Here is a 12,551-nt window from a genome sequence, read left to right as displayed (position 1 = left end):
TACAACACTGGGATCTACCCGACAACGTGGAAATTGCCCAAGTATGCCCTGTACTCAAAAAGCAGGACAAATCCAACCCAGCCAATTACTGACCCATCGGTCTCCTCTTGGCCATCAGTACAGTGATGGAAGGTGTCAGTAACAGGGCTATCACTCAGCTCCTGACCTCATTACAGCCTTGGTTCAAACATGGGCTAAACGGCTGAATCCCAGAGGTGAGGTGCGAGTGACAGCCCTTGGCATCAAGGCTTGTTTTGACCAAGTGTGGCATGAAGGAGCCCGAGCAAAACTGGAATCAATAGGAATCAGGGTTGGAGTCATACCTGACACATAGGAAGATGGTCGTGGTTTTTTTTTTTAAGGTCAGTCATCTCAGCTCCAGGACATCTCTGCAGGCGTCCCTCAGGGGAGTGTCCCAGGCCCAACCACCTTCAGCTGCTTCATCATTGACCTTCCCTCCACCAGAAGGTCAGTAATGGGGATGGTCGCTATGATTGCAGCGTGTTCAGCACCATTCGCGACTCCTCACATACTGAAGCAGTCCGTGTTCAAATACAAGATCTGGACAATATCCAGGCGTGTGCTGGCAAGTGACAAGTGACATTCAGCGCCACACAAATACCAGGCTGTGACCATCACCAATAAGAGACAATAGAACCACCGTCCCTTGACATTCAATAGCGTTAAGACCACTGAATCCCCCCACGATCAACATCCCGGGGTTTCACTGACCAGAAGAATAACTGGACTCACCACATACACAGAGTAGGTCAGAGATTGGGAAGATTGTAGCGAATAACTCATCTCCTGACTACCCTATCCATCGTCTAGAAGACACAAGTCAGGAGTGTGGCGAAATGCTCCCCACTGGATGGGGGCAGCTCCAACAACACTCAAGAAGCTTGACACCCTCCAAAACAAAGCAGCCCCCACTCGATCGTGGGACCACATCCACAAACATCCCCACCCTCCACCACCGATGCTCAGTAGCAGCAGTGTTGCAAAGTCGGGTAGAGTATTTGATGTTTGTAAACTGGTAAGGGGAAAGAATGTGTGGTCCCTTTAAATGATGTTGTGCTTTTTAGGCTTAGGGAGTAAAGGAAATGTCTGCAAGCAGCAGCGGATACACAGAGTTACTGAAACTGAAGCATGGTATCAAAAGGTGACACTTTGAACAGGCAAAGCAGCATTTTTACCAAGACAACAGTTTTTTGAATTTAGCCAATTAATTTAAACAAGACCCTGCGTACCAAAACCCAATTAATTTTAAAACGGATGGTTTTGACAACCTAGGATCGATCCTATTGTATGAAATTAGTAGGTCATCAAGGATATAAAAGAAGAGGGGGCATTTGAAAAAACTGGGTGACACTAATCTGAAGAGAAACTCACTGGCTCTCACTGAAATCTGGAAACACTCAGAGTACGCACCACCTAAATAGAGGTACTACTGCACTTTTAGTTAATATTCCTGACAGGAATTTTACAGAGGAAGGTGTTCCTGACTGGAGGACATTGGAGAAGGCAAAGAACATTCCAGAAGACTTATCCTCACTGTAATTGAGAGATTAAGTTTTAATTTTTTCACTATTAATTTAGTTTATACAAGTAGGAATTGCATCTATTGGAACAGCATAGCATTATAATTTTGTTTTATTTGGGAATAGTTAGTAGTTATGGGGGGATTGTTCGGTTTGTTAGTAGTTCTGTTAATTTGTTAACTGTTGAAATTAGAGAAATAAATTGTTACTTGTTGATTGTAGAGAGACTGTCAGGAGTTCGTTTTATTTCAGCTCTCCTTTATAACAGATTAGAGAAGTGAGAGGAGGTTGTACCACTTTTTACATTTCCTTTTAACAGATTACGAGGTGAAATGAGCTTCTCAGCCTGTTTCGGGGGTTTTAATTATCAGAAAGATGGCGACCTCTGCAAAGTAACAACACCATCTTCAAGGTGCACTGCAGAAATTCAGCAAGGCTCCTCAGACAGCACATTCCAAACCCATCTCCTTTATCACCTAGAAGGACAAGGGATGGCACTCACATGGGAACACCACCCACTGACATTCGTCTCCAAGCGACTGCCCATCCTGACTTGGAAATATATCGGCCATTGCTTCAGTGTCACTGGGTCAGAATCCTGGAATTCCCTCCCTAAGGGAGCATTCAGAGCCTACTTACAGCATGTGGACTGCAGCGGTTCAAGAAGACAGCTCACTCCCACCTACACAACAGGCAACCAGGGACGGGTGATAAATACTGCGCAGTCAGTGATGTCCACACCTCACCAGTGAACAAACAAGATAACCTGGTCACGGGCATCGTGCTAAAGCATGCCCCAAGTTTCAAACAAGGCCTGTGAAGAGGTGAGCTTAAGTGGGGCATCAGTGACTGTTGCTGGAGACAGGGAAGGGAGCGCTGAGTCAGGCACAGGACCGTCCTCTCCTCTGACATGCTGCTATCAGAGGCTGGAACAGTAGACCATTCGGCCTGTCCAGTCTACCCCACCATTTGTCACAATCCTGGCTAATTTTGGGGGTTTTCGCTCCACTTTCCTATTTGCTCCCTAAGAGATTGCTAATCTATAGATCCTGGAGCAGCCCCCAGCTTCTCTGGTAGAGAATTCCAAACTTTCACAACCCTCCAAGGAAGATATTTCTCCTTAGCTCAGTCTGAGACAGCCCACATACCCAATAACTTGAACAATTTGTTAAAATCAATCTCCTCTTTGTAAAACAACATTGACTTTGTTTATAATTTCCTAGATGCATTAACAGATTCAAACACTTTGCTGATGACTGATGCCAGGCTCACTGGCTGGTAAATCTGTTTTCTTGCTCTCTCCATTCTCAACTATGATGCTCTATCTATAATCTTCCAATCCAGTGCGGCTACACCAGAGTCTGGTGAAGTGTAGAAAATTATAACCAGCACCTTTAACATCTCAGGCCTATTCATTTAGGATCCTAGGATGGAGACCAATGGGTCCATGGGATATTTCAGAGCTTTAATCCCTTCAGTTTCTTGAGAACTTTGGCTGTACTGATCTATATTATCACAATTTTCTAAGTCTTATGAGTTGGCTGGTTACTGTCTCTTTCTAGCGTATAACTTGTATCTTCTACTGTGAAGATACATTTGCTCAATGTTTCTGTCATTCCCTTACTCCCCATAATAATTTCGCTAGACTCTGCCTCCAATGGACCAAAGCTTACTTTAGCTACTCTCCTCCTTTTAATATGCTTGAAGGAGTTCTTACAATCTGTATTTATATTCAAGAGTAGTTTACTGTCATTCCATTACCATTTTCATCAACATTCTGGTAGTCCCTCTTGTTAGTTCTTAAAGTACTCCTAAAACCCCTGACTTGCTGCTCCTCTCCAGTGAGACTATAAGCCTCTTCTATTAATCTATTACTATCTTCAGCTTCCTGAGTAAGCCACAGATGGATCTCACTTGCTGAGTTTTTGTTTCTCAACGAAGCACATTTTTGGTTGAACATTTGAAATGTTTGCTGCTGTTTATTTTGTCTATTTACCCAGCAGGCCATAACAACCTCTCCTCTGTGACCCTCTGTAATTGACTTCTTACTCCATACAAATCTAGTGTCATGGCCAAGGAGCAGTAAATCTTCTCTCACTCTCAGGTCCTAAGCCGTGCTGAAACCAGATAGCACACTTCACACCTTCAGTGGAGGTGGATGGAAGCAGAGCTCGAAAACTGTAGCTATTCGGCAGTCGAGTGTTAAACCCTCCCTTCACACAGAGTGAGAGAACCGGACAGGGGTTCGAATTACAGCCATCAGAAATTAGGACTAAGATTGTGTGCTGATACCAGAGTTCCAAACAGACATCTCTCACTAGCACAGCACCCATCCTAAGTATCAAGTTACCCTTTTCAGCAATTAACCCCAAACCGCCCTCAGAATATAGATGAGGATCCATTCGGATCACGGACATCCCACGCGGTGAAGGATTTACACACCTGTTGCCAGAGCCACGATGCACTTGCCGCTCATCTCAGGGGTCTCACCTGAGGAAAATATTTCCACCATCTGAAACCAGACAAGAGAGAGGTTTCAGCTAGCACCCTCTTAATGGTTAACCATGTCACATCCAAATGGGATAACATCAGGAAGCTGGAGACTGGGGATCCACGTCAATTACCCTCTTGCTCTGCCCAACTCCCTCCTTCCCTCACTCTGCACTGCCTCCCACACTCCTATCTTCAGCCTTCATTCTTTTCCCCTTTCTCCTTTCCCATTGCGCCCAACTCTATCTCCTCCCCTCACTCTGGATGTGAGTTTGCTCGCTGAGCTGGAAGGTTAGTTTTCAGACGTTTTGTCACCATTCTAGGTAACATCATCAGTGAGCCTCCGATGAAACGCTGGTGTTATATCCCGTTTTTTATTTATCTGGTTAGGTTTCCTTGGGTTGGCGATGTCCTTTCCTTGGGTTGGCGATGTCCTTTCCTTGGGTTGGCGATGTCCTTTCCTTGGGTTGGCGATGTCCTTTCCTGTTCTTTTTCTCAGGGGATGGTAGACTGGCTCCAAATCAATGTGTTTGTTGATGGAGTTCCGGTTGGAATGCCATGCTTCTAGGAATTCTCGTGCACGTCTCTGTTTGGCTTGTCCTAGGATAGATGTGTTGTCCCAATCATCCCCTCACTCTGATCTCTCTTCCCATCTCCTTCTCTCGCTGGGTCAGAATCCTGGAATTCCCTCCCTAAGGGCATTGTGGGACTACCTACGGCACTTGGGCTGCAGTGTGTACAGGGGTCAGTTCACTCGTAACTTCTCAAGGGGATAATGACAGACAGGCAGGTCTGTCCAGTGAACCCCACATCCCATGCATGAATTAAAAAAAACCTTGACAATTCTCCCTCAGTATATGCTCTCTCTCTCTCCCTTTCACCCACATAATCTCACTCCTGTTCCTGTGTCACAGGTTCAAAGGCAGCTGAATGGCCTCCTGCTGTTCCGGTGACAGGTTCGGGAGGTGCTGAATATCCTCTAAACCTGACATCCAATGCTCTGAGCATCTCGTGAGGAGCTCCATCCCAAGCTGACCAATCAGTTGGCCTCAGAGTCATAGCCCTGCTCTGGGAGCTGGCCCACCCACTCCATTCCTGCTTCCCTGTTGAAGACCTGGTACCTCCACATTACAAGATGTCATCTAGCATGGAGAAAGTGAGCTATAAAGACAGACTAGACAGAGTTGTACTGTTTTCTTTAGAGCACAGAGGACTGATGGCGGGGCATGACTGAGGTGTATAATATTATGAAGGGGTTGGACAGGGTAAACAGTGAGTAGCTGTTCAGGGGTCAGTCACAAGAGGGTGTAGTTTTAGGGTAAGGGGCAGGAGATTCAGAGGGGATTTGGGAAAAATACCTTTTTATCCGGTGGGAATCTGGAATGCACTGCCCAGGAAGGGAATGGAGGCTAGAAGCCATGCAAACTGTAAAAAAATGCCTGGATGAGCATTGCAAATATCGCAACGTTCAAGGATGTGGGACAAGTGCAGGAAATTGGGATTGGTATACTTTAGGTGGTGATTATGTGGGTAGTGACTCGATGGGCTGAAGGGCCTTCTCTGCGCTGTATGAATTTATGAATCATTCCTCCTCGTGCCTCTGGAGCTCATACTCTCGCTGTCTCACTCACTTTCTGTTCTCCTTTGGTCTTGGCAGTCCTGTTGATGATCAAATCGGTCACGGTTTCAGTTCGTACCGCCCCGGGCCACAGAGATATGTACGACACACCATGTCGCCGCAAATCTTCAGCACAGTCTGCTGCCAAACGATCACACTGACAACAACAGAGAGAAAGAGGGAGTGTGAGAGAGAGCAAGAAAGACTCCCGGGGCAGAAAAAGAGAGCGAGAGTGAGAATGTGAGATAGAGAGAGTAAGATAGAAACAGAGAAAGAGTGAGGCTGATCAAGACGGAGACACACATAGAGGCAAATAGCAAGACACAGACAGTAACAGATAGAGGCATATTAAGAGAGAGAACGAGAGAAAGGGATAGTGTGAGACTGATTGAGAGAGTGAGACAGATACAGAGAATGAGAGATAGAGTGTGTGCGAAAGAGTGAGAGACAGAAAGAAAGTGTATGTGAGATACTGAGAGAACGAGTGTGTGAGAGATAGACAATGACAGAGACAGATGCAAAGACAGAAACGGACACATCACGGGGGTAACAGAGAGAGGAGACAGAGAGAGACGGGGGAGAGAGAGAGACAGAGAAAAAGAGATAAAGATAGAAATGAGAAAAGAAGGAGAAAGGGGAGAGAAAGGGAGAAAGAAGAAACAGAAAAAGGAAGAGAAAGTGAGAGCAAGAGAGACAGACAAAGAGAGTACGGGGGACAGAGAGAGTGAAATAGAAGGAGAGAGAAAAGCACAGAGAGAGGAAGTGAGAGAGATGATGGGGCAGGGGGAAGAAAGACAGAGAGACAGGCAGGTTTGAGAGATTGTCAGAAAGTGAGTAAATAACCTTTCGGCCCCTCACGCTGCCCATCTACTCACCGCGGCCTTGCCAACTCCGTATGCCACATTGAACATGTAGCGCAGGCCCCCCATCGAGGAGATGATCACAATCAGTCCCCGCTTTGCCTCGACCATCATCTGAGCTGCGTACACAGAGCAGATGTAGTGGCCCCTGCAGGAGAAAGCAGGAAAGGTTGGTCAACCCTTTAGGCTCTTTCCCCACTGCCTGCTCACCCATCCCCAAGCCCACAGCCCCCGCCCCAGCTCCAATCTTGCATGGCGCATTGATTCGGGGCCGAGCTGCCTCAGGCCTGTCAGGTGGGGCCAGTCTAGTTTGGGAATATGGTCAACATGGACTGGTTGGACCAAAGGGTCTGTTGCCGTGTTGGTATGACTCTACTACCACCCAGATGGGCCAAGCATTAGATCTTGGAGTGGGGCAGGCAGATGACCTGAATTACACACAAATGCCACTGCCTGGGGCTGGTTCTGACCCTGGCTGTCCCAGATAGTGAAAGTTCAATGTCTGACTCACTGCCACATCCCCTTATACCTGGACCAAGTGCTCACCAGCACCTTTACTGGGAGGGGAGAACTCTGTGACAACTTCACAGGTTTAAACAGGCAGGAGAAGCAGACACATCCTTTCCTTTCAAGAAAAACAGAAAACAGGAAACATTAATCTGAATGAGGCCATGACTGTCCAGGCCTGCATTCATTGCCCATCACCGTTGATAGATGGAGAGGAGAGAGGGAAGAGATGGTGAAGTTGCACACACCGAACAGCAGAGGGAGTGTTGGTAAAGGAGAGAAGTCACATTGGCATTAAAGTTAAAAGCAAAACACCGTGGAGGCTGGAAATCTCAAACAAGGCACTAAAACTGCTCTGTATAGTCTTTGCAGACAGGGAGAAAAGAATTGGAATTTGATATTTCTCAAGGTCAGCCTGCAGTTGCAAACAAAAGCATTTTGTACTCAGTTTACGTACATTTTGAAGCAATGACAGGTTTGAGAACAGTGCATTTAGTGTGCCCCTCAGCGTGCAGTCCCGGACCTTGGAATGTGCCAGGCTGCAACACTCGTTCAGTGTTTACTCCTTGCTCTGGAAGACTAACAGGTTTTGGGCAGGCCAAAAGGTGTCCTTCACCGAGTTGACTGACCCCCATGTGCAGTTGGTGTCTATCAGCATGCATCTGGGGAACAGCCCTTAGACCACAGAGTCCTGCATCATGGAGCTGCTCAGGACAAACCCCAACAAAAAAAACAAAAACAGTGCATTTCTCTCTCCAGACTTTCACATTCCAGAAAATCACATTCCAGCAGGAAATGTACGACAGTCCATACCCACCCTCCCCTGTACCCGCATCAAGGGCAATGTGTGCGGTGGTGCACAGAGATCAGGTGGTCGCGAGGGATCTGACAGCAGTGTCCTTCTCATCACCAGCCCAAGGGATGCCTTGGTGTTTGCTGGAAAAGTCCTGGCCATGAGGCCTTCTGCCAAATGGCTTTGACAGTCTGTTCAGGGAACAACCCGACAAGATCCACACCGTCCATTTCCCACAGGGTCTCGAGACACTGACCAACACCTGACTGACTTGTGGTCAAAGGCATTTTCCCTTCGGAAACTCTACCAGAGGGACAGCTGATATGGAGAAGTCAAAATGCTTTTGGGTCTGGTCTGGCTAGCATTCATAACTGAGAGGGTCTGGGAAAATAGCAATGCTTGTCAAAAGTGGGCAGAACAGATGATGTAGATGCCCAACGCAAAAGACAATACAGACAGTTAACGGGAGTGACAGAGTAAAGGAAATGTATAACAGCTCTAAATTAAGGTGTAAAAAGAAGAGAGTGGGTCCTGTCTGTTGAAGGCAAAAGAAAGGACACCAACAAGATAAGAGTGTGTGTGCAGTGTGCTAGGGACTAGACCAAACTCCCTCAAAATATTCAGAATATAGCCTGGGCCCTAACTTTTTATTATTTTACAGTTAAGTGCCAGACAGTCCAGATGCAATTCGATTGGTCAAACTACCAATCAAGAAGCAAAACACACTTTATTCATACACTACAGTTAAAAATACAATGAAAGTAAGAAGAAATTGGAATAACACCTAAATAGCAACTGTTCTAATACCACATCCCATCAACATACCCTCGGCAAAAGGCAAATTCAGTAAAATAGATTGCCTCATGTGCAATTCTGCAGTCCGCTAGGGGAAAAAAACATCGAGAGAAAGGTCAGAGAGAGAGTAGCAGGGAGAGTCGTACTGACACTTCCAAACCCTGTCTCAAGGCCCCAGGAGCTGCTACTGAAAAATTAAAACCAGAAGTCCTGGCTCTGAGAGATTCTGACCACACCCATTCACGCTGCTTCTATTGTTCCAACTTTTAAAACAAAAACCCAAGGCCTCACAAGATGTTTACTCGAATAGCTCTGAGCAGACTGCTCTCTCATCCTGTCTTCACAAAAAAAAAACAGAACGAAACACAGTTCTTAAAGCTCCTTAAGTGGTGGGGGGAGTCAGGGGGAATATAAGAAAATTGGAGAACATACATGCAGTCAGGCTCCCAAGTTCTAGAATTCAATACAGAGACCTCGATGCTGTAAAAGTGCCTCTGAGGAAACAAGGTGCTGTTCCTCGAGTTTGTGTTCATTGGAACACAGTCAAGTGTAAAGGATAGGTCCGACTGGAGAGGAACGCGACTACACTGATGACAGCAAGCCAACAAGTCACAAACAAGACAGAGTTGGAGGAGGGGACAGTGTTGTTAAAATGGAGGACTTTGAGATGGCTAACCTTGTTGTTGAATCCCAAAGGCTGTGAAGTGCTTTAACAGAAAAGAGCTCGGGGGTAACAACCGCTGTTCCGGAATACGCAGGAACACAATATGGCATCGCATATAGTCATAACCACACATCACAGAAACAGACCCTTTGGTCCAACCAATTCATGCTGACCATGTTCTCAAACTAATCTAGTCCCACACCCGCCTGCTCCCACTTCCGTCTGAACCTTTCCCTATCCATGTACTTATCCAAATGTCTCTTAAATGTTGTAACTGTCCCCACATCCACCACTTCTTCAGTAACTTCATTCCACACCTGAACCACACTCTGTGTTTAAAAAAAAAGTTGCACCTCCTGTCCCTATTAAACCTTTCTCCTGTCACCTTAAAGATCTTATTCCCAGTTTTGAACTCCCCCATCCTAGGGAAAGACCCCTGTCATTCACCTTATCTACGGCTCCATGATTTCATAAACCTCTATAAGGTCACCGCTTAACCTCAAGCACTCCGGTGAAAAAAGTCCCGGCCTATTTTTATAACTCCAACCCTCCATTCCCAGCGATATCCTGGAAAATCTTTTCAGAGCTCCCTCCAATTTAATAAAATAATTCCCATAACAGGACTTTACGTGTAATGTCATGCACAAGTGTCGATCTGCGCTCGTGCAGCAAAGGGCACACAACTTCAAACTTGGGTTTGGTGGTGGGTGGAGGGGATGCCAGAAGGAGTGAGGTGGGGGAGCTGGTCCTACCAGAGTGGAAATGGCAAATGGCCCAGGAGCAGGACAGGAGGGGGCTAGAAGAAGGATTTAAGCCCTGGAAATCCCGCTCCCTTCCTCTTATCTCCCTTTCGCACCCTGCCTGGGTGTCTCCAAGGCCCACTTCCTAGGTTCCGATGCCATCCATCCAGGTCCTGGTGTTTCCCCGCTCCCTTCTCAGCTGTTCCCAATCTCGCCACGGCACCCAACCTTTCGCAGCCTGTCTCACCCGCTCCCCTTGAAGCCTGTGCACACGTCATTTACAGGGGCACACAGAGTGTAGGCACATGTCAGCAAACGCAGAACACTGTGGATGCTGGGCATCGGGCAGGGTAAAGGGAATGGGGGGGGAAGAACTGTTTTTACCCAGTGAATGGCAGCGGCCTGGTCTGAGCTGCCCATACCACCTCAAGGTGGGGGTACTGAATGCTGGTCGAGCCAGCGATGACCTCCTGACCTCCACCCACCCACACATCACCCCGTGAAGGGATTTTAAAAATTTGTATTGACAGGGAGAAAACCCCGCGTTTCATCCAAATCTCAGCTAGCAGCAATTCCTGGGATACTGCCAAACAAAACATGATGTCAAGAAACATAAGGAGATATCTGGGTAGGAACGTAAAGCCACTGTGAAAGAGATGGGGATGATTTTTTAAAAATTCATTCATGTCATTGGCAAGGCCCAGCAATTGTTGCCTGTCCCTAGCTGCCACACACCCCCTACCATTTAGAAAGTGGGGGTGAGCTGCCCCCTTGAACCGCTGCAGTCCCATGCTCTGTACGGTAGACCCACAATGTCCCTCTCAGGGAGGGAATTCCAGGATTACGACCCAATCATGCTGAATGAACGGCCGATATATTTCCGAGTCAGGTTGGGAAGTGGGCTCGGAGAGGGGGACCTCACCGGGGATGGTGTTCCTATGTATCTGCTGCAGCCTCCCTTGTCCTTCTAGATGGTAGAGGGGCAGTGCGGGGTTTGGAAGGTGCTGTCTAAGGAGCCTCGGTGAGTCTCCGCAGGGCATCTTGTAGATGGTCCACACTGCTGCGGCTGTGCCTGAGTGGTGGATGAGTGGAGCGGGTGTTTGTGGATGTGGTGCCAATCAAGTAGTGGGGGCCGGTTTGTCCCTCGACAGTGTCGAGCTTCTCGAGCGTTGTCAGAGCTGCCTCCATCCAGGGCAAGTGGGGGGAGGGTATCCCACCAGAGTCCTGCATTGTGATGATGAACAGGGTTTAGGAGACAGGAGTTATTTGCTACAGGATTCACAGCCTCACACCTTCTCTTATGGCAACTGTGTTTATATGGGGCTGTCTAGGACAATTTCTGGTCAATGGTAACCCCCATGATGTAGATAGTGCGGGGGGGGATTCAGCAAAGGCAACGTCACTCAAAGTTAAAGATGTCTTAAAAGTGCAGTGAATTAAAACACAGATTGTGTTTTGAAACAGTGCATTGGTCTAAGGAGGGCTGAGGAGCTGCAGAGATTTACTGAAGTGGGAAGTTAGGGACGGGGGCAGGGGCTGGGGGGAGGAATCATGGCCTCGGAAGGATTTGACAATGAGAGTGAGGCTTCCTCTTTAAAAACTGAGATGCACGAGGGCCTGGGAGACAACGTGGATCAGTGGGCATGTAGATGGGACGGTGAGGATGTGCACAAGCAGGCAGAGTCGGTTCCCCACCCAGGTCAGGGCACAGAAATCTGGAAACCCAGAGCACGAGTACGGTGATCGAATGGGTGCACTTTGCACTATAGGTTGAGCTGGGAAAGACAGAACAGACAGCTTCCTTGACACACTCACCGCAGCCCAACGTTATTAATATCGTCCCAGAAAGAGGCCGGCATCTCCCAGAACTTTTTACCCTGGTTGTTCAATAGCGCCTAGGAAAACAATATAAAAGATTCATCCAGTCAAAACGAGGTTACATCTCCATATCCGCCATGTCCCCAAACGGCCAATGTCTAACTTTAAGGTTCTGTTCCCTTGTTCGGGATGCCAAGTGTACGCTATCTCCCCAACCCCCCGCCCAAGCCTTGGTGACCTCCCAGACACAGCTATTCCAAGATTTTGGTGCATGCCATCCTTCACACACTACAGTCAGCTCAAGAGTTCGCTGCCTGTTTCTTAGCTCACATCACGCTGTTTCCTTACCGAACTTCCATGCTCACTGCCTTACGATAGGACCTGGTCAAGCAGAATGTGGATGTTAAAATTTTCGTCCCTGTTTTCAATGTCCTCCACATCCTCAGTAGCCTACACCCCCAACTTCTCCGTTTTCTCCACAGGCTTCATGAGACACCCAGGTCTCTTGGACTGCCCGGATTTTCATCAGTTCTGGCCTTGTGTGTGCACCAAAACCCAACTTTGGCTCCACCTCTCTACCTTGCTTTTTTTCTGATAAGGTGTCCCTTCAGAACTACCACTGAAAACCGAGTTATTGGTCACCTATCCTAACATGTGGCTCAGCATCAAGTTTGGTTTAGGAACAGAATCAGTGGATATTTATGACGTAACAGTGCTGCAGAAAC

At 47.4% G+C, this 12,551-nt stretch overlaps 1 protein-coding gene across 1 annotated transcript in view; it reads right to left on the bottom strand.

Moving 5' to 3' along the window:
• dhrs1 (dehydrogenase/reductase (SDR family) member 1) overlaps positions 1–12,551 on the bottom strand; it is a 33,239-nt gene that overhangs the window by 7,790 nt on the left and 12,898 nt on the right. The window contains exons 4-7 of the mRNA XM_059641767.1: positions 11,824–11,903; positions 6,525–6,657; positions 5,663–5,806; positions 3,984–4,053 (exon numbers count right to left, since the gene is read on the bottom strand). Of these exons, the coding sequence (XP_059497750.1) occupies positions 3,984–4,053; positions 5,663–5,806; positions 6,525–6,657; positions 11,824–11,903 (427 nt within the window). The remainder of the gene's footprint in view (positions 1–3,983; positions 4,054–5,662; positions 5,807–6,524; positions 6,658–11,823; positions 11,904–12,551) is intronic.

This window comes from Stegostoma tigrinum, chromosome 43 (assembly GCF_030684315.1).
Source record: "Stegostoma tigrinum isolate sSteTig4 chromosome 43, sSteTig4.hap1, whole genome shotgun sequence".
NCBI classification, from domain to species: Eukaryota; Metazoa; Chordata; class Chondrichthyes; order Orectolobiformes; family Stegostomatidae; genus Stegostoma; species Stegostoma tigrinum.
Note: the sequence above shows the minus strand (reverse complement) of the source record. Positions and strands in the feature narration are given on the sequence as shown.